Here is a 26339-nt window from a genome sequence, read left to right on the forward strand (position 1 = left end):
CTGCTGCCCATCCTCACTGGGACATAATCGATGGAAATCAATGTCCTCAGTGACAGCTAGCTGTCAGCCTTCAGGGACATACATGGGTTGTAGGGAGTGGTTATCCCATGACATTTTTCAGGTCATGAACCCAGCCCTTGGCAATCTAAAAATTGTTGATGGCAGCTGTGAAGCCAGGTATGAATGGTTTACCTGACACAAGTCTACAAGTGTCTGCTTATTTAATGCTTTGGCAAGACACCACATGAGTTTGCCCAGGGCCCGCAGCACTGCAGCTTCAAGTTGCAGCAGGCATCTGGCTGCTCTGCTGCATTCGTGTTTGGGGTGGGTAAGTGGTTCTCCTTGGTAAAGCAACTGCCTGATGTAGCTTTTTTTAGGGGGCTTACCACTGAAACAAACAAAAAGAAAGAGAACCGAAACATTGGTTAGAATTTTCACTGTAAAAAAACAACATTTTTGCTTTTCCCTTTTCATCCAGAATTGCCATTTTCACCAGATGGAAAATTTCTCATTTCCAGCCAACTGCTCCGGCTGGCACCAGGAAGCAGAAATCCCAGCAAAAGCCAGTTCACAGCACTGTAATCACAGCAATTGAACACTCGGTGGCTGTTGCTGCTAGAAACACCAACACAGTTATACCACAGTGCTGGACAACAAGTGCAAGAGGACTGACCAACCCCTTTTAGTCCTCCCTTCCTGTCTCACTATTTTACTCTTGGATGCCACAATGCAGATGAAACACCATCTCCTCAGATGACTCACACACAACCTGCCTGCCACACACCTGCATCTGAGCCATTGGATGGGATTAAAAGAGTAATTTGAGACCTGAGAATTTCCAGAAAGACACTACTCTCAATTAATGTGGCACCAGGAAGCACAAAAGCATCCAATTCCTAATGGGAAGCAGACATGAATGCTATGCAACAGACCTGCTGGCCCTCAAACTAATGTCTGTATACACTTCAGGAGGCATTGCTGCAAAATCCAAGAGCACAACTGAAAAACTGTTCAGGTTGGCAAAATGTGGCTGAGCAGTTGGCCCCCAGCACTGTGCCTCTTACCCAAGTGAAGGGTAACGTTACATTGTCCCAGCACAAGACAATCACCAAAAAATAATGCAGGTCTTTAACAAAATGAACATGGTCCAGAGTATTCAGCCGGCATATCATTAACCTTTAATACACTTTGTGACATATCCAAGACATTTTTTAAATCACATTTTATTACTATATTCCAAAAAAATAAAACCCAAACCCCCAAACCTAACAACTCCCCCACCAAATATTAGTTTTAGAAGTTACACATATATAAATACAGTTACAAAAAGAAGAACACTGCCTTAAGAGTTCTAGTTACAAAACATAGATGCATTTACTAAGATTAATGTTTAATGTCACTGATCTGAATCCGTGTAAGCCAAATAAGTCTATTAAAACCAATAGATTTGTCACACTAAATAAGCATTCAGTTATTAGAAGTCTTGTCTATTCACCATGAATTCCACATACTCTCTACTTTGTGAATACAAAGTGCACTAATATATTTACACTCTGAAGTCTAGACCACAGTGTAAAAAGATAAAGCTCTTTAGAAATTACGACATTTCTGTTACATTTTCTATACAAAATACTGCCATGGAGTGTTCTTACCTACATCTCAGTTAGGGGGAAAATGCTCTTTTTGCCAGTGTACTGCTGTACTGCTCTTGTGAACTTTACTTCACAACTCCCTCAACTTGCAGAAGTGTATTTTCAGCTGCAGTGTCTCGCTGGGCTGGCCTCAGGACCTGGCAAGACTGCGATGCCCACCAGCACCAAGTCCATGCAGAATTGCAAGGTGCATCCCACCTCTTTGAGAGCTTTCACAGCCATCATTTGAAGGGCAGTAATACTGGATCCATCTCAGAGAAGTGACGTGAGGAGACACCTCAAGCCTGTCATCAATACAGACCCTATTTAACAAATGGTCAGCAAAGGCTGCACAGCCTTACACAGCCTATGCTTGGTTTCAGAGAGGGTTGCAGGTGTAAAGAAAGGAAGTAAAGAGACCACAATAACACAAGGCTGCTTTTAACCACAGTGCAAAATATCTAAGACTTTAAAAAAGTGACTGTGCACTGACATTTTTTTATCTGTCAAAAAATACTGATTTCTCATCAGTACCGTTATGGTATCCTAAACATAAACAGAGTCAAATAAGACACTGCTGTTTTTTCTGTGTCTACACCAACAGACATATTTGGGCCCCAAGAAACCAAACCATTTGTGGTAATTTCCAGTGAGGCCTTACAATCTGATTTTTTTCCTGCTTCAATTTTTTCTACCTCAGCTCCAAACTCTAAGCATTACCTTTCTTGTCAGGGTCTACATTTGTTGTGCTCCACCTGACCATTTTCAATGCTCCTCTTTAAATCAGCTACAGAAAGGTTTCTGTATGAGTAACAGGAGTCAGGGATTTGAATGTACCATCTTCTTAGTGTGTCCCAAGAGTAAAGCAGAAGAGCTGAGCCCATTGAGCACATCTTCAATGTGAACAAGCACAGAACTGCCCTGGCTGACCAATATACCCTGTCCTAAGGAAAGCAAGGTCACAAGTTGCTAAGATTAGGAGGGAAATGTACAAGAAGGTGAATATTTATCTTTTTTTGTTTTCATTAATACAAACAGACTAAAACAATGACAATTTTCTAAGTAAGGCAAATTACCAACCTGTCTCTTTCTCATGCAGAAAAACAGATGCCATGACTGCTGGCAAATCTGGGTGGTCTATTAAATAAAAAGGCAAATGACAAAACCTCCTGTAACTGGGCCATGACCAAAATGCCACCTTCATTCACTTGGATACTATTTTTTCAGGTTCCAGTCAGGCTACCTAACATGAACAATAAACCAAAACTTTGCAGCAGTCACATGCCGCTTCTCCCCTTTGACACAACAAATAACCACCTCAGTTAATAGTTTCTAATCCTCTCTATAAGACTTTATCCCAGCTGTATATTTATCTGCTTTCAAAGCAGCCTTGGGGTTGTTTTTTTTTTTTTTGCTAAAAGAAGATATCCTAGGCACACACTTTCTTTTTGTCAAGTTTGTATTTGTTTTGAATGTATTTTGAGAAATAAATTGGAGAGGTGTCTGAAGTTTGAGATGTACAGAAAATGATTCAGCAGCAGATACTATTGACATAGCATCCTTGTAATTCTGCAGATCCCCTAACAAATGTTAGGAGAAGTTTCTGTGTTACACCAAAAAGAGGACACAAGCAGGAAAGGAGGGCAAAACCTCAGTCTCACAGTTCTTGGGCTAAAACATCCTGAATGAACTTCAGTGTACGTTGATACAGGAAAGCATCCTTCTTCTTTGGCTTACAAATGTTTAGATGATTAACATCCACTGGAATAAGGTCTCCAATTCCTAAGTCTGGGAAAGGGGAAAAAAAAAAAGAAAAGAAAAAAGAGAAGAGAAAACTACCAGAGTTCATAAGGTGACCTAAACTGAAAAGAACATCTTGCATTAGCAATTTCTCTCTCAAAAGCAACTTCTCCTATCTTCAATATAACTCTTTGGTCATCATTATTTTTTCATGTGCTAAAAGCATCAGTACACAGTTATGGCCAGATAGAGCTCAATGCTGCCACAAAACCCACACTGGCACACTACACCATTAGGTCAGAGTTCTGCTGCCTTTGTTCGAACTACACAAATGTACATTTCTCCGTACAGACAACTTTGCTGAAACAAAAGTTCATTTACCAGCACCTGACCAACAGCACAGTCCTGACTGAGGTTTAAGCATTGATATGATCAGGGATGTAGTTTAATGCATGGTATCTTGAATCTGATCACCACTAACTGCCCATATTCCTTACAAAAATACTTTGATGTGGACATTAAAATTTGTACTAGAATGAACCTGAAATATGCTGCAAATCACTACACACATTTCCAGGTAAATGAAATATTTACATTGCTTAATTGTAGAATACAAATATTCCATTTTCAGCTACTGATTTTGGGGCACACTACAGCATTTATTCTCTCCTGACAGCCATTACTACCAACTTTCCAGTTAGGATGATGTTACTGCCAGATTCCAGTTTATTGTCTATTCACTTCTCATCTAGAGAAATCCTCCATTTTGCTTTGAACTCTAACCACGTAAGATTACACTAGAGCAGGACAAAGCTCTGCTTTCATGTGCCCAAGCAGACATGCAAGAATCAGGGAGCTTCCTGCTTGTCAGCCTGTGTTTTGAACAGAATGAGTGTCCTGCTACCGAACTGCCATGTGCCCTCTAAGGGTTTTCAACAGCACTTAGGTGCCGCACTGGGTGTCATCTCTAGAAGAGGAGAGAGATGCTACAAAATTACAAGTGCACAGTGCTCATTTGGGCTCTGTTATTTGGCCCTCTTTTTAATCTTATTTTGTTAAATAATAACAAAAAAAAGTCCAGTTTTTCAGTCCTCGACAATAAAAGTGCATCAGCAACATTTTTGCAGAACATTGCTGCTCAAGAAAGACATACTGTAAAAATACTGTTAAATAGTGATTCAGAGAAACAGAGATGTATAGTACACCTTTTTCAGAGCATCTGACCTTGCACTCAAGCTAGTGGATTTAGCTGGTGGAAAGCCTGATCTAAAACCTAACAAAGCAATGGTTTCTGGCCTTACAGATACCTTGGGCAGTGCAAAAGAAAGCCTGAAAATATAAGACTTGAAACAGTTCTCTAAGTTGAACATATAAAAAAAGCAAGGGAAAAAAAATAATCTGGTTTTCCCTTTTCCTACAAAAGGCAAAAAGATGGAGGGAACTCTTCAGGAGGCAAACTCTATTGCTTGAGTTCATGAGATGTGAAAGGTAAAGGATTCTCAGCACTAAAAACCGGCTTTGTGACTTTTTCCTTCCCTTAGCAGTTTACTAATTTTCTTTCTTAGCTTTTTAAAGGAGGAAATAGCTGGAATTTACAGAAGCATCTGAAACACTATTCAGCTTACCTATACAAAGATAAACCACAAGTAGTCATAATTACAGAGGAAAGGACTCCAACAGTGTAACATTAGATCAGGGTCTATCCTCCTTTCTTCAACAAGCCTCACTCTCATTTAGAAAAATCCAAACAAACAAACTGCTGTTCTAAGATCTAAACATAGCTGCTTCTGATCTCAGCTGGGAGGCTCAGTCAAAAGTTTAAACAAAACCCCCCACACCACAACAGAAGCATTTTTCTAGGTTTTTCTACCATAACATTTATACCCTTTCTCATTGTCAATGATACATCAATATATACCAAATTAAATAAATTAAATGGCTATTTCTCACTTACCTGCTGACTCCACAGGTACAACATGCAGTTTTATCATGCTGCCTATGTGTGTTGGTAGGGTTTCTGCAAAACTCAGCACTGAAAATTTCTTGTCTTTGGCAAAAGACAAGAAGTCATCATTCAGCTCTTTAAGGGCAGGAGAATCTGAAAAAGAGCAACATACTTTTTGCAGTGTTATAAGATTATAGCATTTTTCTGGCAAGAGTGCATTGCTAAAGAGATGTTTTTATTACTATGACAGTAAAAGTAGTAGCATTTTGTTTGTAATCCCCTTTTTCCAACTAGCATATGCAACAACTTGTTCTGACTCCCCCTTTTCCTCTCACCTCTGCAATCAAATGAAACAGCTACTCAGAATTACTTGCAATAATTCAACACACAACCCAAAACACAAAAAAGGGGGTTTGTTGTTTTTACCCAGCTTTTTCTGATAGCACGATGAAAAACCCCAAAGCACCATGAACAGATTAGCAGGCTCCCTGTTGTTAGATGGTAGCAAAGTGAACATACCCTTGCTGAGTTCTTTAACCTCCACAGACGGGAAGAGGAGGTATCTGGCATTTATAGAATATTCAGCCAGCTGGGAACCATGGTGAGGTACGCTATAAAATACGATTCCTCTGGTGTTGTTTACAATTTTATCCATTTCTGGATTCTTGGAAGCATCCACCAGCATCTTTTTGACTAGAAGACCTGGCAACAGAAGCTGAATTAATGCAAGGATTTAAATCACTGTGAAATAATGATCATGCTATATTAACCATGAAACAACTACCACATTCTTGCCTTGGTTGATTAGTCCTTAGATTGTCAAATATGTAAGATTAACTTGAAAAAAACCCAAACCAAGCCTGAGGAGGCATCAATATAAAATGTCAATGAATGATGCAAATCCAATTTTGATTTGCTTTATGTGTTGCTAATGACATTTACTATATGCCTGATCATGGAGAAAATTTTGCCTTTGGATTTCCATTTACATGAATTTCAACTGAGTTTTTAAATCAACACAGTAAGAACAAACAGCACTAAAAATCCTTTCAAAATGTGTATGCTATTAAATATAATGCAGTAAGAAAGTAGAAATCTGTTTTTCATTTTTAGGTCTTTGCCAATTTTTTAAATGAACTATTCTGAATAATTGCATTTTTACCTGAATTTGGTTAATGGCTTATTCTGAATTCTAACTGCAAATAAATGCTTTATATGAAACAGGCAACATGCTTACCACCCATGCTATGGGATACCCACACCAGTGGTCTGTCTCCAATCCCAGCAGCTTTGAGCTTGTCAAGCAGCTCACTGCTCCTGAAAGCAATAGACTTCCTGCAAAGAAGAAACAAACACAGGCATAATGGAGCATGACAGGTTAAAAGGCAATGTTAAACCACAATGAATTTTAGTGCTGCACATTTATGAAAGTGAATTTGGTAAACAAATATTAACAATTTAATTATTGTTTCCACATTGAAAGAGGCCAAAAATTTTTGTAAAGATGGCTTCACAAGGTCAATGGGAATTGAGCTAAATTCAGTTTCTTGCTCTTGCTAGAAAGTTTTATTTTAATTTTGCTCAGCAAACATTTCTGCTTTCTTGGCAAGCTGTTTTATGGAGTTTTAGATAGTTTCATTTACACATTGTAGCAAAACAATTTTTATTCTATGAAAGTGACATCAGCACATAATGAACTTTACTCCCTCCAACATGAACGAACCTCATGTACTTTGCTAAACAACGCTCAAAATGTAGAGCAATATACAGAAATTTAAAAACTATGTGCATGATCAACCGATAAGTTAAAAAAAAAATCACAGCTAATGTCAGTTACATTTGCCAGACAACAATCTCCAAATGCTTTATACTGGAATAGTGCTGAAAAGTACTGAAAGCACAATAATCTCCATGTTATAAATGAGAAGACTGAGCTCTGGAAAGGATAAGCTACACATCAGAGGTTTAAAATGAATCTGCAGTAGAACCAAAACAAAACCAATGCCAATTCCCAATCCAAGCTTGGAAGTGCCACATTAGCACTTTACATTACTCCTTGCAGTGTAACAAGAATCAAACACAGAAGGCCCTTGGGTAATGAAAACATCAGGACATGGGGGCAACCACCGTGCAAAAGAATTCACTTCGTCTCTATTGATCTCAGCATTCTCACCAGAAATTGCTTTATAACACATATGAAAAGGATAATCAAATGTGTCTTTTCAGTTGAACAGTATGCTCTAGGCTAGCAGAGAGACACAAAAATTCACTTCTGAAGCAGTGAATGAGACCATACATTTAAGAGCAAACGTAAGGTTGTGTTTCTACTGCGACCTCTTTGCTCCCACTAGTTAGAAATATCTTCAATATCTTTCATTTATTATTAGCCATATCAAATTATAAAATGATCAAATACTATGGTTGGGTGACCATAAATAGCAGCTAATGTAATTTTCTATTTTGTAATGAAAAAGACGTTACCTTAGGAAAACAGAAGGAAATATATGTTTATTTCTTTTAACATACTTACTCCAGACAGACACAGGAAGAGTTTTCTTAGAATCATAGAATTCACTTACATTAAAAAGACCAGTACGACCATTGAGTCCAACTGTTAGCCCAAGGTGGATGGCCAAGTCCACCACAAACCCAGGTCCCTAAGGGCATTATCTGCCTTCTTATTACCTCCAGCGACAGAGGTAATAAACCACTTCCCTGGGCAGCCTCTTCCAGGGCTTGACAATGCTTTCAGAGAAGAATTTTTTCCGAATACCTAATCTAAACCTCCCCTGGTGCACCTTAAAGCCAGTTCCAGTCTTCTTTGGACCTGCACAGGTAACCACCTACATGCTTCTTACTGTCATTTTTCTGCCTAATTTCAAATAGGCACATTAACAGTCATGTCTTCCTTGTTTTTTCCCCTGCTTCCATGTTTTCCTTAATGCAATAATTGCACTGATCTTTCATATAGCCAGAGGGAAGAGGGAATGAACAAGCACAGAGTTCCCAGTCTATTATACACATGTTGAATTTTTTTCTTCCCTGCACAAAAAACATCATTAATTTTCAGATTCTTAACCTGTAAGCAGCCATGTACATGCCTCTGCTGCAGTACACAAGTCAAATTTACAGTACTAGTTACATGCTTAAGTATCTGCATAAATGTTTGAAGGATTCCGATTTAAAGATCACTGAACTTAATTACCAAATTGTATTAAAGACAAAAAACCTTTACAGGCCCAAAGTGTTTTTACTTTTCATGAGGAACACATTTGATGGTAGCATCCTCCTCTGACCTACCCTGTTCAAGGTCAGTAAAAACACCATTCCTCTGGCAAGGGCAATTACACTCTGATTGAATCAGATACCGTTGTCATATTTTATCATCAAAGTACCATTTTTTGAATAAAAGTATGTTTATATCAGAAACAGTGTGGCCAGCAGGACTAGGGAAGGGATTAGTGAGGCAGCACCTCGAGTCCTGTGTTCAGTTTTGGGCCCCTCACTACAACAAAGACATTGAGGTGCTACAGCAGGTCCAGAGAAAGGCAATGGAGCCAGTGAAGGGTCTGGAGCACAAGTCCTGTGAGGAGAGGCAGAAGGAACTGGGATTGATTAGCCTGGAGGAAAGGAGGCCCAGGGAAGACCTTACCACTCTCTACAGCCACCTGAAAGGAGGTTGTAGCCGGGTGGGGACTGGCCTCTCCTCCCAGGGAACCAGTGACAGGACAAGAGATAACAGCCTTAAGCTGTGCCAGGGAAGGTTTAGGTTGGATATTAGGAAAAATTTCTTCCTCAAAAGGGTTGTAAAGCTCTGAAACATGCTGCTCAGGAAGTGGTTGAGTTCATCCCTGGAAGTTTTTAAAAGGCATGTGGATGTGGCACTTAGGGACATGGTTTTGTGGTGGCCTTGGCAGTGCTGGGTAAATGGTTATACTTGGTCATCTGAAGGGTCTTTTCCAACCTAAACGATTCTATGAAAATATACGCTTCATTTTATCAGGAGTATAAAGCCACAGTACAGTGATTTTTTTTGCTGTGCTTATGAAGCATTATTGTGTCACTTTAAAAAATACCTTAAGATATAAAGTTGATGCTGTATTTTCATTAACCAATAGTATAATTTACTGTGTCCCTTAACATGAAGGGGAACAGACTGTAAGAATTAATGCAATTGCCATATGTAGCTATTCATGAGGCTAAAAACTTAAGCGTACCATGACTATACTTAGTATTTTTCCAAATTTGATTTTTCAAAGCAACAGGAAAAGTTAAATTCACTCCTTCACACTAGGTGATCCCAAGGATCAGCTTTACAGGTCTACTTCCTGCCCCCCCTCCAAACTGCAGATGCTGCTTTTGTTACCTGTGAGCCTCAACAGGACATTTTGCTTTCCAGTCACTCAAATGGGTGTCATACTCCACAGATATGATTCTAAGGGAAGGACAGTCTGAAGCAAGCCATGTCTAAATTAAAGAAAAGCAAAACCAAAGGAGCTTATAATTAAAGTACTTAAACTCTTGCAAGCAATGGAGGAAAGATGCTACTATGAGGACAATATCAAGCAAGATTTTTGCTCTTCAGTTAATCCCCAAATACATTTTATACCTCAATTATTATTCTGTTATTACTTGCTGAACTCTAGATTGTTCCTGAGCCACAAAGCAGCAAAGAATGAAGATTCATCTCTAACTTGTGCATTGCTGGCTCCCTCTCCTGGGTGAAACAAGAGTTACTAAGATTACCAACAGGACTAAACAGTTCATATTTCACAGAGATACTTTAGTGGCTATACAGGTGTGAGTTTGCTTGGAGCAGTAGTTACTTATTCACCAACAACACTTAAATGGCAACCTGCACAAAGTGAGGTACTCAGACACCTATGTAAGAAAGGGAAGTGAATTTAAAATGCTATTTTATAAATCTTTTCCTCAGCAATAATATTCCACTAAAAAAAACAGAGAGCATAAGGAAAGCAGCCATTGCCTCCTCTTTCACTAGCATGCGAAAGATGTTGAGAATATAAAACTTCGCAGGGACTTTTCCATGCAAGAACAACAAACAACTCATTAACAAAAATTTATCATCAGGAACTCAAAAACTGCTACTTGTATAATAAATTACAAGTAATTGAATTCAAAAGAGACATCTGCCAGACAGCAATCTTCTAGATGCTCTGGACAGCTCTCATTAATGAGAAAAGCAGCCACATGTGAAAATGATACTGTCTTTTTACCTTTGGCCAGCACTGAATATAGTCCTCTTCCTTTTCTGAGGTCTTTTTATCCAAATGCCGGTCAATGTCTTGCTGTCTCCAGGTTTTAAATGCTGCTCCCAAAAGACCATGAATGAAAAGGATGTCTGCTCTGATGGGCTGGCTGATCAACAAAAGGAAATTTTAAGAGATGTGTGGTACATATTCTTTTAGCAAGTTGGAACTTTTAACCTAAGTGATGCCAAAATGCTTTTTTTTAACAATACATGTGATTTCTTATCTTATGGACAACACTTCATGATATTTCAAAGAGCATACTCAGATAAAAACAAAAACTAGGGACCTTTCCCTCCAGCTACTGTTAATGTGGCTCGGTAGCTCCAGCTTTATCATCATATTAGAGCTTCACTGTAACCTGAGTTACACCAATGACCCAGGGAATAGTTACTACTAAGTGACACCCCACACCGGAGACTGCTTCAGTCCCAAATACACAATCACTATTAATAAGGATGAAAATTTACTGCATCTTAGGCCAACAAGAGCTGTTGCCAGCAGAATAATTACAAGACACTGTATCCCAGTGTCTTGTCACAGTTGCAGTGTCACAGTTGCAACCCACACAAAGCAACAACTAATTTCATGTTTTGTGTTCAGATTTCTCCATGCATTCCAGTAATACTCTGTTCACATTTACGGACTGCTGCAACCACTTCTGTTGTTCTTCTACTTGAGAATCTAAATTCAGTCCTCTCAACTCACCAAAGAGCAGGAGGGGCAAGGTGACATCAGTACAGCAGCTCTTTGATGTCAACTCTGCCAAAGTTTTGTAACAGAACAGTAGAACAAGTGCCTCCAAGTACAGCACGTAAAATGACTCCTTCTACTTTACCTGCTACGATACTGTGGATGTAAGACATAAACACCATCTGGATATTTTTCTTTCACCGTGTCCCTGTCTAGATTAGCCAAAGCTCTGGATGCATGAGAAGACTGAATGACATGTGGGGATTTCATTACTTCAGCAAGTACAGAAACCCAACCTACATTGAGAAAATGAAGTGGCAGGTTAACTAATAGAAACATCATCCAAACAACAGAATTCAGAAACATCACCCATCAAACTATACTTCTGAAAATAGATGTTAAAACTTAAGAATGGTAATGTCAAAATAAATTATTTCAATCTACTCTTTACTTCAGGAAAGCCAAGGCTAGGTAAGTGGAATCTCCAAAATTCAAAAACTCAGAGTGGCAAGGTGGCAACGTATTTTACTGTTCAGCTTATGATCTGAAGGAGAACCCCTTCTCAGAATAAAAAGGAAGTGTATCTGCAGGTCAGTACAGTTGTAGCAAGAACAGACCTCAGATCTCTTTTTGCAGGTAAAATGCCAGGAAGATGGAGACAATGAAGTTAAACCATAAGAAAGGCACAGGAAACAACCTACAGGAGCAATGGCAGGTAAAAAAATTGATGCTTGCTGTGAAAGTACAGTAATTTTTAATTTTAAAATCCAGAGTAAGAAAAACTCTAAGTAATTAAAATCACCTCCCCTATTCTAAAAATTATATACTATTTATACCTTAGAAACATAGGACAATTAAATTGGATACAACCCTCATTAATTTTAAGTCAAAAATACTATGACTTACAGACACTTTATGATACTCTACCTAAGGTGTAAAATTTTCTTAAACATAGATGGGAATGTTCAGAGACTAGTGAGAAATGTAAAGGAATATATTTTATGTGCATATGCACATGTTTCTTTAAAATCCTGATAAATCTTATTGCTGACAGCAAAAGTGGCCTATAAATTACAACTACATTACAGTCAAGCTCATAAATAAAACCTGGGAGTTTACTTCATGAGCATTGTTTGAAGACCATGTTGCTACCAGTATAGTCAGTAACTTGCTAATTCAAGATAGTTCACTGTAGACTGAGGAAAAGGACGAATTGACATTTCAGTTTTGTTTTGAACAAACAAACAAAACTGCTAGTACCTTTGAGGAGTTTTTTGAGGATTTTTTTTTTAAGAATAATGTATTTAAATTATGTTCCTAAGCAGAATATATGCGGACCACTGTGAAAGTTGTACTTAACAAGAATACTATCTAAAGTCTACTTTCAGTTCTCCAAACACAATGGAAGACTGCCAAGATAGTCTGAGTAAAACTAGCTTGGTCTCTGGTTTTTCAGTTCTCTTAAATGAGCCAAGATGAAGAGTCAAAAATAAGTGTTCAGAATCAAAGATAAGTGTTCTGCCCCCAAATATCCCATCACAGCTATTACACAGTATATCGCTGTTTTTCTTCTTCCTGTCCCAGCAGTTTTTGCAAGAAAAAGAGCCTTAGAGGTTATTTCTTCTTATGCATCATTCAGCAATAAATGAGAAGCTTTATCCAACTCTGGACTAGCAGTATCCAACTGCTCATCTCTGGAGTTTGATTCACTGTCTAAAATTCCTTTTGTACTGAGAGCTCTGTCCCAGGGAGCTCCTGACAGGTCTCCTGTTTCAATCTCTTCTTCTACACATATGGTTTCAACAATCATAATAAGTTAAGAATGGTGCCAGAGCTCAGAACAAAGGCCTTTATAGTCCAGCTGCCTTTCTTCAGAAGTGAGCAGTGTGGAAGCTGCAGAACAATATAAGAATAGGGCAATAAAAGGACAATTATATAGTGCTGATTCTAGTCTATACCCTCAGGTTTTCTGCAGCCAACCTGGTTTCCATGTGTAGAACTTTGTGGATTTTTCTTTATATGAATTGTCTAATCACTCTTTGAAGCTTTGTAAGTCTTCAACTACCACAATGTTTTGTGGCAAGTTTTATTTTGGTTATGCAGTTTATGGAAAAATACTATTTATTTCTGTCTCTATACTTTAATGTACAAGAACCTTTGGTCTTGCATTACAACTAACAGCAGATGACCATTCCCTCTGCCTCCTCTATGCCAGTGAAGAGAATTTTATTAATCTTAGTCATATTCTCTTTCAATTGCTTTTTCCAAGTGTCTTAGTCTAATTATTTATTCTTTTTATCACAGCCATTGCAAATTTTTAACCACCCTCACCGTCTTTTCCTGTGCCTTTGCTACTTCCCGTTTGTATAACAGAGATTAAAAATGCACACCGCTTTTAACAGGCAGACGCCAGCTTGGATTTACACAGAACAGCACATTGATATTTTCTATTTACTTATTTATTTTATTTATCTGAAACTTTTGGAGTAGAAATCTACCACTGAAACAGCTTTCCTTTTACCTGCACGTACTATGGATGAGTGAAGGCGTTCATCCAAAGCCATATTCCCAATAATGCGAATTATGTTCCTCTGTATCTTTGCTGAATCTTTACGTAGCTGGTATATCCTCTGCAATAACTGAAGGCCTCCTTTAGCTTCAATTTTATCACAGTGAGAAGAAATCTGGCATTACACAGTAAATACAGTGACAATAAACGGATGTTCTGCAAAAGGTTCTTTAGACGCTGTTAATTCACAAATTAGGGAGTTTTAAGAAGCAGGTATAACACAGCCCTTGTTTCATAGGAATTACTATTAATCTAGAATTTATTATGCCATATTTGAAGAAGTAATAAGTATTTTAATATGCAAAATGCAAGATCTCTATGAATTGACAACTTGAAAAACTCTGAGTACCACCTCTCTACTCTTCTTCACATCTGAGGGAGATGAAATGGTTTCCACTTGGCATGATCAAATTTTAACTCAAGGTCAAGAGGCTGAACAGGTCAATTGTCTGCATTTGCTAAAGCACTATCTCAACCAGAGCCACTTGTCCATCACCTAAAATGCAATCATTATAATTCCTTCTCTTTGAAATGAAAAAGTTTTTTTGCATTCCAGCTAGTACTGCTATCATTACTGATCCTAAGGGCAACAATTTAGTCCAGATGAATATGTGTGGTAGCTTTGGAACTGCTGATATCCTCGAGTCTGCAGCTTTCAACAGGCATTTGGAATGAGTACAGTCACAACTTGCTTAAACTGAAAATCTAGAATATAACAAATTCTAGACTAAGTCAGAATTTCTATGTATATGGAAGATGTGAAAAGAGTACTGGGAAACTGCACTTTATCCATCCCTACTATCAGTAACAATTTGGTGTTCTCAACACCGTTTCTCAGTGTTCTAGGCTTGCGAACAATTAAGTGTACACAGAAGAATGTAGCAATAGGAAACAAGAAGAATCACTGTTACAAAATATCTTCCACGCTCTTCATCTGTGTCTGCAAAAAACAGACTGGTCCTGGGAAGGACACTGTATTAGCTGCTTGCTGTGCAATGTTCTACCCAAAGAATACCTTTATGTATGGGTAAGGTTTGCATTCTGTTCTGGTTTCTGATTAGAGTGAATTCACAAGGCTATTTTGTTTTGTAGAAACCTGGAATTTCAGAGCTGCTTTTTTACTTCTTGAATGATACATACAGGTATAGTACAGGGGAACTTGTAAGGGCGTATTAGAAACAACAACAAAACTTACATACACTTCCCCCTGAGGAAAAAAAAACTAGTTTGTTATACAAATGTGTTCATTTCACACCTGTCTCAGTTGTTTGAACATTCTTACAGAAAGAGCGAGGGGTAGGAGACAAGGAAAGGACAACTCCTTCCCAGTACATGAGAGTGCATTACAAAGAACGTCTATAAATGTAGCTTTTCAGTTACAGTTTAAAGGACAAACTACCTTAGAATGCTGTACTAAAGCCTGCAAGCAAAAGAGTTCCACTGTCTCTGAAGGGATTTTACTCAATGTCTCACAATATGGAAGTCCATTTCCTCCAAAACACCATAAGCCTCCCTGAAATGAAACACAGTAAAAATTATAACACATTTCAAATGGCTACATAAAAAAAAGCATTTCTAAACTAGAATGTTAAGTGTGTAATGATCTACAGAAATTTCTTTTAAGAGTGCACAGCATGCATGCACTTTTCAAAATGTACAAATTAAGCAACAGTACATCATTAAAGTATTCACTATTTTTAACTGGAAGTCTGTAGTCTCCTTAGTCTATTAAATTCAAAACATACAATAAAGGGGAAAATGTAGGATTCTTATTTTGTTAATGAATGTCATCTTTTAAGACCATTTGCTTAAGCATAAAAAAGCAAGAATCAGATTATCTTTAGACTTGCAAAAATTAGAAGAGGAGGGAAAAAGGTCTTCAGTATGTGGCACAGCCTCTGAAGACCAGTCTCTTAATCACGCAGCAGAAAGACCAACATAACCTCAACAAAAATCAAAATACTTCCAAGTGTGGTGTCTTACCAAAGCTCCCTTTGTAGCACGAGCTCTGGCTGTGAAAACAACAAAGGAGTGATAGTGTAAAAATAGCACACATAACTCTGTCATAGAAAATAAAGAGTTATTGCACTGTGAAAACTTTATAAATGAAGATTGACAAGCATTGTTATTAAAATGACATTCATTTTTGTTATTGCATCTTATAAAAAATAACAATCACCGATTAAAGAAGTCAGAACTTTTCAACAACAACAACAAAAAATTCACGAGAGAGTGGATGAAACTGACATAACACATATTACTTCAAAATAATAATAACGGCACTTTAAACAACATTCCTAAAGCCACTTAGGAAGTTGTTGCACAGACAGAGTTGAAGCATTCCTAGATCCAAGTCCAAACAGACCATAGACTACTCCAATTCTGGTTTGGTAACGGGGACCTGTTTCAGGGAGACATTTCCATGTGATGTAACAGAGTTTACTATTTAAGGTATGCTAACAACCTACCATTTTACTACAGACTTAACAGAGGTTTAATAAACTCATCAGTAAAAGAACATTCAAACAACAGTAAGATGGAATGTGAAAAATTTTATGAGCACAAGGGGAAAGAAAGTCTTGGACAGAGTGTTGAAATGTCTGCTTAATGGGAAGATAAAATATAATCTTGCACTAGACCTTTCAACTAGTACAGCTGGGAAATATAAACAAGCTTTCAAGCAGACACTGTATTTACAAGAGATTTTGCTTATGTTCTACAATCACAAAGTGTCTGTACTTCTCTTCCTCTTACAACGATCAAAAATATGGAAAAAGGTTTGTATCTCTGAGCTCTGCAGGAACAAAGAACCCAAACAGTTCTGTTCTGCAGATGGAAACTCACCCTTTGTGCAGCAAGAGTCTGGCTACTTTCACGTAATGCAAGAGATGTGAAGTACTGGACACATGGATCAAGACCAGTCTGAGGTAAAGATACCAACAACAAGCGAAGTTCATCTTCTATGGGATAATCCTGTGAGAAGCAAGCACAAATAGCTTTTAGGTTTTTTGTTCAAAGCATGCAGCAAAACACAGAAGAAAGAAGTATTTGAAATAATGGAATCAGTCATACTAATGAGGCCATAAAATATGAACCCTGGACTTAAGTGCTCTGCAACTTCAGTTTAATAGTTATACCTGTAAAGACTTTGGAAACTGGTAATTCTAAAACCACCAAATAAGTGATGAAAAGCAAGCTTTACACTTCATACTTTGGTGGCCTTATTCTAATGGCTCCAAAGAGCAGAAGAAAAACCAGTTCCTCTTGGCAGAGGAAACTTAAAAGTTCCCCCTTAACTACACAGAATTTTCATAGAATCATAAAATACTCAGGATTGCAGGTGACCCACAAGGATCACAGAAGTCCAACTCCTGGCCCTGCACAGGACCGTCCCCAAGAATTACACCATGTGCCCGAGAGCATTGTCCAAAAGCTGCTTGAATTCTGTCAGGCTTGGGGCCATGACCACTTCTCAAGGGAGCCTGTTCAAGTGCTCAATCACCCTCTGGATGAAAAACTTTTCCTGATATCCAACCTAAACCTCTCCTAACAGAGCTTCAAGGCCTCTCACTCAGGTCCTGTCACTGGTCACCAGAGTGAAGAGATCAGTGTCTGCCTCTCAGCTTCCCCTCATGAGGAAGTTGTAGACTGTGATGAGGTCTCCCCTCAGTCTCCTCCAGGCTGAACAGACCAAGTGATCTCAGCCACTCCTCATACAGCTTCCCCCAAGGCCCTTCACCATCTCTGTTGCCCTCCTTTGGACCCTCTCTAATAGCTTAATGTCTTTTTTATAGAGTGGTGCCCAAAACTGCACACAGTGTTCAAGGCACACCAGTGCAGAGCAGAGTGGGACAATCACCTTCCCCATTCACCAGCTTGTGATGCTGTGCTTTTGGTGCTGCACCATTAAAATGAATGTATAAATTACTAGTAAAAAATAAAGACATTTAAGGTTTTGTCTAAAAAATTAATGTAAGTATTCATTTAACAATCCATATATTGTTTGATAGATTCAACAAAGTAATTTCACTTGCCCACAGTCATGGAACTTGCAGTTATTCCAATCCTTGATAAAATCAGAGATGGAGACTTATTTGTGTAGAGCTGCCACAATGATTTGCTTCAACTTCCTAAGCAGCAGATTGGCAACTCTTAGCTTCAATCATCTAGCAATCATACTGCTGTAAATATATATCCATTACCATATACTAGTGTAACCTAGTATTTAAGGACGGACAGGTACAGATCTGCTATCACATAACGTAACAAAGACAAGAAAGCAAAAACTGAGAATATCACTACCAATCAAAGCACATATTCAGAGTTCTGTTGAATAAGATACACAGGTATTTTCTGACAAGGGCCTTCTGCATTATTCATTCTTATAGCATTACAAAATACCTTGTATACTATACTTCATATGCCAGCTGTTTATTGAAGAAGCTGATGACATGACTCCTCAGGCCATCATACGTATATATAATATATACACACACACACGTAAAAATTAACGTTAAACGAAAGCAAGGCCAAATTTAACCAATAAGGATTTGTTGGCACCCAAAAGCTGGCAGTGAAGAGGTGGGCCTACAGCAGAGCACCACAGTAGTACTGAGGAGGCAAAGGCCTCCAGGAGCTCTATGTGTAGGATTCTGTCAGTGTCAATAAAGCATGATTTCTTCACACTGCCTATTGGGTATAGACAAGCAGTGCCTCTGTCAGACTGGTAACTGGCACAGACTTCACTGTTTGTAAATATGTAAACTGGATATACAGTCCAAGAACAACAATTTATCAATGCTTGCAACCTTATTTCTTTCCACCATGCCACTTGTTAACACAGATACACCCGAGGGGTATATCATACATTTGGGTCCTAATTTTACTACTAGTTAGTTACTTTAGAAGAACTCCACTTTAAACAGTTAACAACAACAAAAGCAGTAAAAAGAAGCAACTAAGAATCATCTAATACCTACTTTTCCTTTACTTACAGTCTTTATTTTTGGCAGTGGTGGTGGAGGCAGGAAAAAGCGACGGTCGACATCCTTGGATCGAGCCAAACCTATAGCAGTCCTTTGATCACAGGTTTGAGCAACTGTGCCATATTGATAATCTGTTGTACAAGAATTTCACTATTAGTTTTAACCCTAACTTTAAATATTTAATTTTGTTTTACATGTAGTTTGTGATCTACTTCGTAAACATACTTGAAAAGAAGAACCATCTCTCCACAGCCTACTTTAAAAAAATCCTTTGATTTTATAACCACAGATGCCAAAAGTTAAAAACTGCAGATTTTAGACCGGCACTATACTGAGCTGAAATACACCTGGGCACTAACTGTTCATTAAAGGCCAGTTTGATAATTCAGTGGCAAACGGAAGGAAAAGAAAATATAACCTTGATGTAAATCAATACTTTTTTCCATAAAAATTTCCTTCTATTCCTGTTATTGTTATACAATTCTAGAACAAAACTGAGAAGCCATTTAAAATACACTTTTCACAGTTGCAGATTGGCAGTATTTTTTCTTTGGTGGAGATCATTTATACCTGCAAACTGAACTCACTGGAGCTAAACACTTTGGTCCTAGCTGTGAAACATTAGCACATACTTTCAGTCCTAAACTTTCTATGACTTGGTTTTGAAGTATCAGGTTAAAAAAATCCTGTTTTCCTCATGAGGCAGTTGACAACAATAATCAGTGTTTGTGAAACATCCAAATACTACAACAATGAGCACTACAGAAAGAGGGAGATAAAAAGCAACTGAATTCCTGATACTGGACATCTTGGGCTCTGAGATCCTGAAATCACCTGCTAACAGTATTCTTCTACAAAGGACAAAGTTTCAGTTTTCGTACATCCTAGCTTTCAAATGTTTTCAAACAGTTTACTGGTGTAAATTCCCTGTGGAAATTACTTAGAATTTTAAAGAGGCAATTTGAAACAAGATAAATCCCAGTGTGGAATTGCACTGGAAGAGTGAAAGATCCACAACTGACCAAATTACCAGAACGAGAGTCCAGAATAGAATGTCAAGAATAGAATGTCACCTAGTTTATGTAGCTTGGTGATGGAGGAGAGAGGAGGAAACACAAATACACATACCCACACCTCCCCTTTACTTGGGGTTTCAAGGATATCTGTTGCTAGAGCAAGAGGGAGAACTTATTACTATTAAGTAATAACTAGGACAAAAAATGGCTTACAGATAATGCTTGCACATACAAACCCTCTACCTCTGGTTTGTCATTACTACCTATCAGCTCCTAACCAATTTTTATTAATTTAACCATGGCCTTAAACTCACTCCTACAGAGCCTTATAAAAAAAAAATCACTGCCAAAACTTGAGACTGTGTTAGCAGTCCCAACAGAAAGCCCAAGGAATTAATGAGCATGAACTGCTCTTCCACACCACAGCAATGGTTACAAATCTCTGGTGGGGAAACAGAGAGAGGCCTGCTCTGCAGACACTCACACTGTGTCCGGGTACTAGGAAAGAACACCTACTTGAAATGTAAATAATTCCCCCACATCTTAGACCAAGTTTCCCAGCATATTTATGCTTCCTGCAGCTACTAGCTTTTCTTCATGTTGTCAGCAGACTTGGAACAGCTAACTGAGACTGTGTGGACTTTCTGGGACAAATTAGGCTACATCAGCATACATTACCATGCCAGTGACTGTTGCTTGCCAGGTCTTGTACAGCCTGCAGTCGGACTGCTTTGTCTTCTGACTGACTTCTCTTTAAGAGAAGCCATAAGGCACACTCATGATCTTCTCCATCAAAGGTACTGAATTGTTCTTTGACCAGGAAACAAATAAAATCCAAGTTATTATTAATGAACATTTTAACCAGCCATGTTTCTCTGTGCTGAATAAGGAAACATGTTTTTTTCTAATATCTGAATATTACTCGTTCACAGTAATTCAGAGGGTAACGTTTTAACATTAAATTAGTACAATAAACAACTACAGAATGGCATCAGTAAAATGCTGGTCTTGAAATGGTGAGTTTGACTCATTTTAGTGGCACCAAGTCGATATTTCATACCTATGTGACACCCACAACCCCTGGCTGGTGCTTACCAATCAGAATTAACAGCAGGAGCTGCAAATTGTTAGCAACTCTTGAGGCTCTGACCTTGAACAATTAATTTCATAGGATGACACAATGGAGATGCACATTGCTATAATCATTTAACGGAGAGTTAAATGGGAATAGACAGCATGCCTCAGGAGCACAGTTTCTTATATAAATGGAAATTCTTGTTTTAAATTACTCGAAAAAGCAGCAACACTGTTCCAAAAAAGTGTGCTGCTTTCAGTTAATATTGTCAATTTTGATGAAAACATAGCACACTTTTCTAAAATGAGATTTTAAGAGTATTTCATCCCACAAATACCTTTTGTACACAAAACTGGTATCAAATATTAACCTGGTAACTTAAGTTTTAAATCTCTTCTGGAACAAGGAAAAAACCAACCCTCAAATCTCCTCTTAACCATCACTTTCACTTACTTTAAGAAAAGAAATTGTTTTAATACATAGAAAATAGACAACTAACTGGTAATCCATATTAATATAGAAATTATAAGCTATATTATCACTGTTTCAGGAAGAAAAGAACATGGTAACTTTGTGAGAAAAAAAATTTTACTTGCTAAATGCCCTACTTCTTACTGTTAAGAAATAATCATCATACATAAAGTCCTGCTTTCAATACCTACCATTAAAAGGTCTCCGGAAGATTTTAGCTTCTGTTTCTAGAATTTTTCTCACTGCTTTATGGATTTCTTTTCTGGCTTTGTATGTGATCCCTACAAGAGTATTTTTATATTACTAGAAGTTCTGAAAGACAGTTCCCTCACATCACTTTTCATAAATATATGGGAAAAAAATACACACACACACATACATACAGACATTATATAAAGAGAATTATCTCACATATAGAGAACTATGTATAGAAAAAAATATCTTTAAAAAAATACAGTCAGCAGCTTAAAATAAATTTGGTGACATTTCTTGGTAACAGACCTCAGGAAATATAACTTTAAGGAAACTTCCAGAAACATTCTATTCTCTTAGAATTCTATTTTCAGAACTCAAACAATTACGTATCTTACCTTGATATTCACTTGGACGTAGAGAAGCTGTACGTACGTATACATAGGATTTAAGTTTTTCTTGATGTAGAGCTTGAGTATCAATTTGCAGTAACTTATTTAAGGACAGGACTTCATATGTAATGAATACAAAACCTCTTTAAAGAAAAGAAAACTGCATATGAGTATCAACTAAAACAACATAATGAAAAAAGGTTAGCAACTACAGTGGTATAAATCATCCATATTTTACAAAATATGTAATAGTCTGCAGATTATTTTGATCTAGCAAAGTACAGAAAAGGCTACAAAACTTGAAATAAGTTATAATTATCAGAAATTCTGATTCAAGACTATATCCTACCATGTCTAACATCCCCTAATATTAGCACGTTTTCTGGAAGATACATATATTAAAATTTTAACTGTATACATAAGTTATGTATATGCTTATCAGTTACAACTTACCCTAGTATAAGCGATCCAGTTACCTTTGCAATTTTTCCTTGAAAAAATTAAAACCAAATGTCAAACAAAGTTGTGTGCATCACCTCAATATAAACACAGTTACCATTTGATAATCAGACAGTAAGAATACCAGCCATTAAGAACAAGCTTTAAAAAAATTTTCTACTGCTCTCTGGCTTCCAGGAAATTATTAACCAAAATTTACAAATGGAGAAAACATTACTTGATTTGGATTTCCTGCTCTCCTAAGCAAGATGATAAAACAGGTATCCTGCCAGTGCTATTTACTTTGAATATTGCTACCTCTCAATTGCATTCATTGCTCAGCTACAAGAATCAACAAACTTTCTCTGCCTGTAACACTAGCAGTTATTTGGAACTCTAATTTTAAGGAGTTTGCTTTTTCTTACATGTTGAAGCTATATTACATACAGGACTGTGTATGTTCTTTGAGAGGCCTGCAGAGTCTCCATAAGAAAATGTATTTTAAAAAGTAATACCATTGAATCTAATTTATAAAGCGAACAGATAACAAACACATGTTACTTGCAACAATTTGCCTTTTAACCCTAATGATTCCTATCAGATTTCAGCTACTTTGTACCTACAAAGTTGATATGATTATCTGGATATAAGGATCTCTATACAGAGAAACTCTTATCATTACCAGTAGCAGCAAAGCCACTGGAACAAATCTCACCTATCATGAATAATTTCTTTTCCTCAGCATGAATTGGGAGATTTGCCCCACAACCACTGCTACCAGCTTCCATCTTTGTGAGGCCATAAGAATTTTGCATGCGGACAAGAGGCAGCAGCTACATGTTGAAGAAATAACTGGCAGAGAAGTTTGAAACAGAAAAAAATGCAATGCTTCCTGTAGAGCAGAAATTGAAATATCCTATCTTTAATGCTCAGAAATAAATTTCAGAATTGTAAGAATTGTCATTATATGCTGAAGGCACTAAAGAAAGCAGAGACTAAGCAAGAGAGACTGCAGAGCTGAGTAAAAAAGGAAAAAGAAATAATAGAAACAAGCTTTATTCACTGTTTATGAACGTAATTATTTCATGGCTCTAGAAGTTACCAAAAAAAAAAAAAATCAGATACAAGTGAAATTGAAGGTAGTTTAAGGAGATCACATTTAGTTAGGGAAAGACCCTCATCTAGTGTTTGTATCTGTTCCCAGATAATCTGCTGGTGTCATGTTACATAGCAGTATGCAAAGCAAGGTCAGAAGCAGAGAGCAGGGACAAACAGCAGCTTTTAATCGCTAAGTGTTCAAGGGCTTAGAACTTAAGTATCATTTAACTATGCATGGTGTCATCTCATTTCTTTTTATTAACACTTCGGATCAATACATAGTGACATGTACTTACTGATATCATTCCAGGGTAGGTGTGTTTTTGTGGCTGGACCAGAGGTTCCTATTTTTCTGTAGCAAAATACATAGTAAGCAGCCACTGACATTCTGCATAATGGGGGAGCAAAAAAAAAAAAAAAAAAAAAAGTAATGATTGATTTAAGAATTACAGCAGAAAACCTGTAGCATTTTTTTTCTGTCTTTTTACAGCAAAGGTCATGATGGCAAAGGTCACAATAAACCATGTTTGTCATTTTGCTCTATATAAAGCACTCCAATTAAAGAACTCTATAAACTTCTCAATTTAATGGGCTGAATTTCAATTACAAGAAAAGTTTAAAGCAGTTTTTTCTCAATTATGTTACTGTTGATTCTAGTGACTAAGTATCTCCAATTAACTTCTCCGCTTCTAAAAGTTTCCTTCCCTACTTCTTAGTCACCCTTCCTTAAGTACCAGATATGGTCATATCTCCATCAAGACATTACTCAGTATGACACGGGATTTAATACAACTCAGTAACCAACTGCTTTTAAAGTTCATAATTTATTGTGCTGGCAAGCAAGTCTTTCATTTTGACTAACAAGGCTTAAAGAACTACTACATATCAACTAATACTCTTTGCATATGCTGCAGAAGTAACATGAAACTTTTATCTTTGAAGTGAAATTTCAGTGTCTGCATCGATGCATTTATACTAAATGAAATACTGAGTTAATGTGTTTAAATGGATGTAAAAACACACCAGTACCTTCATGTACTAATCAAATTCTTGTTGGAAACATAGACGCCCTTATTAAATGTCAAATTTGGTCTCTGTTACCACAATCACAATTAAAGCAAAGTGATAAAATGTAAACCTGATGTTGAAATATGGAAGCTTGATATTTTCCTTGAATTTAAGGTAATCTCTACAGACCAAGAAAAGTGCTTATATGATTTTTATCGTCAGTGTCCAACATCTCTAAACAACGGGACTCCTTTTGTTTCATTATTTTAACATGTCTTCCCTCTTTTCTCATTTCCCCAGGTTTTGATTTTTCCCTTCTGTCTTGCTTGTCTGGGAGATTTTTGAAAAACATCAGCTCTACCCCAGCACTGTCACAATCACTGCAGACTGCTTTTTGACTTCGTAATTTCAATATTGTTTATCCATTCACTTCAACAGAGTACACCACACTGTGAAACACTTTTCAGACATTGATAATCAGTCCTCTAGAGACACCTCTCCTGCCTCCAAACTCTCTGTCTCACGACAGTTCCTTCACTACCTTTACTCACAGAATCACAGTACTCACATTTACTCTTCTCTCTAACCACAGTCTGCAAGAAAAATGTGGTTCAGTGACAGCAGGTGCCAAAACTACTAAAATCTACAACATGCATCTGCAAACACAGGAGGCCAAAGTGAGTGCCACTTCTCTGTTGCCAGGAGCTTCTGTTCAGGTCCAAGAGCAAACAGTGAATCATCAAATGTTAAGGGTCTGGAATGGACCTTAAAGACCACCTAATCCAAAAAACCCTGCCATAGGCAGGGACACCTCCCACTAGACCGTGTTGCTCAAGGCCTTACTCAGCCTGGCCTTGGACACTTCCAAGGTTGGGACACCCACAACCCTCCTGAGAAATCTGTTCCAGTGTCTCACCACCCTCACAGTCAAGAATTTCTTTCTAAATATCTAGTCTAAATTTCTCCCCTTTTTATCTGTACCCATTACTCCTTGTCCTATACTACAGTTCCCGATTAAGTGTCCCTCTCTGACTTCCCTCCAGGACCCTTCAGATACTGGAAGGTTGCTGTGAGGTCTCCAAGGCAACCGTCTCCTCTCTATGCTGAACTGGCCCAACTTCCTCAGTCTGTTTTCATAGGAAAAGTGCTCCAGTCCTTTTTATCAACTTCGTGGCCCTTCTCTAGACTTGCTCCAGCAGCCCCATGTCCTTCTGATGCTGGGGAACCCAGAGCCGGCTGCAGGCTGCCCAGGGATCCCAGGAGGGTCTCAGCAGAGCGGAGGAGGGCGGCAGAATCCCTTCCCTGGACCTGCCGGCTACGCTGCCCTCGGTTCAGCCGATTGCTCTCCGGGCTGCGAGCGCGCTCTGCCGGCTCACGCTGAGCTTTTCATGCTTAGGGGCACACGAGTTTAATGCAAAAGGACCCATTTCGCACCCTGTTCCACAGCTAGTCTAGGCAGCTCCAAGCCCCGGCCCGCCCCAGGGTGCGGTGCCCACCTACCCGCCTCGCTACTGCGCAACTGGGGCATATTAAAAAAAACCAAAACAACAAAACCCACTACCGCAAACCCAACTTTAAGCAATGAAACATGTAAAAGGAGCCAAGCGAGGGTGGCTCTGCGCCTCCTTCCACCAGGGAGGAACAAAACACCCATTATCCTGCGCCCCGGCCTGCCCCGGCCTCCCCCTGCTATGCCGCCCGCCATCCCCGCGCCCCCCCCGCGGCCGCCGCTCCCACCTTCCGCCGGCGCCGTCGCTCCCTGCGGCGGCCCCCGCGTGCCGCGTGACGCCATCGCGCCGCCGGCAGCCCCGGCCAA

General features: G+C 38.3%; 1 protein-coding gene across 3 annotated transcripts; it reads right to left on the reverse strand.

Annotated features, from left to right (window-relative positions):
* Window positions 1-1155: 1155 nt before the first annotated feature.
* On the reverse strand, window positions 1156-26339 carry SERAC1 (serine active site containing 1). Of its 3 annotated transcripts, none has more exons than XM_048299853.1 (17): window positions 26261-26339; window positions 23812-23903; window positions 22433-22469; window positions 21986-22122; window positions 21587-21676; window positions 20528-20659; window positions 18828-18964; window positions 16693-16821; window positions 15248-15361; window positions 13801-13963; window positions 11425-11575; window positions 10554-10695; window positions 9683-9783; window positions 6554-6651; window positions 5836-6018; window positions 5326-5469; window positions 1156-3419 (listed from the first exon to the last, which is right to left on the reverse strand). In XM_048299853.1, the coding sequence occupies exons 2-17, from the start codon at window positions 23900-23902 to the stop codon at window positions 3289-3291; spliced, it is 1980 nt and encodes a 659-aa protein (XP_048155810.1). In that variant the 5' UTR covers window position 23903; window positions 26261-26339; the 3' UTR covers window positions 1156-3288. The 3 variants fall into 3 exon arrangements, with proteins under 3 accessions (XP_048155810.1, XP_048155809.1, XP_048155811.1); XM_048299852.1 differs by lacking the exon at window positions 26261-26339 and adding an exon at window positions 25092-26191; XM_048299854.1 differs by lacking the exon at window positions 26261-26339 and adding an exon at window positions 25092-26190 and having other exon boundaries at window positions 18843-18964.

Source organism: Corvus hawaiiensis, chromosome 3 (genome assembly GCF_020740725.1).
Source record: "Corvus hawaiiensis isolate bCorHaw1 chromosome 3, bCorHaw1.pri.cur, whole genome shotgun sequence".
Classification (NCBI taxonomy): domain Eukaryota; kingdom Metazoa; phylum Chordata; class Aves; order Passeriformes; family Corvidae; genus Corvus; species Corvus hawaiiensis.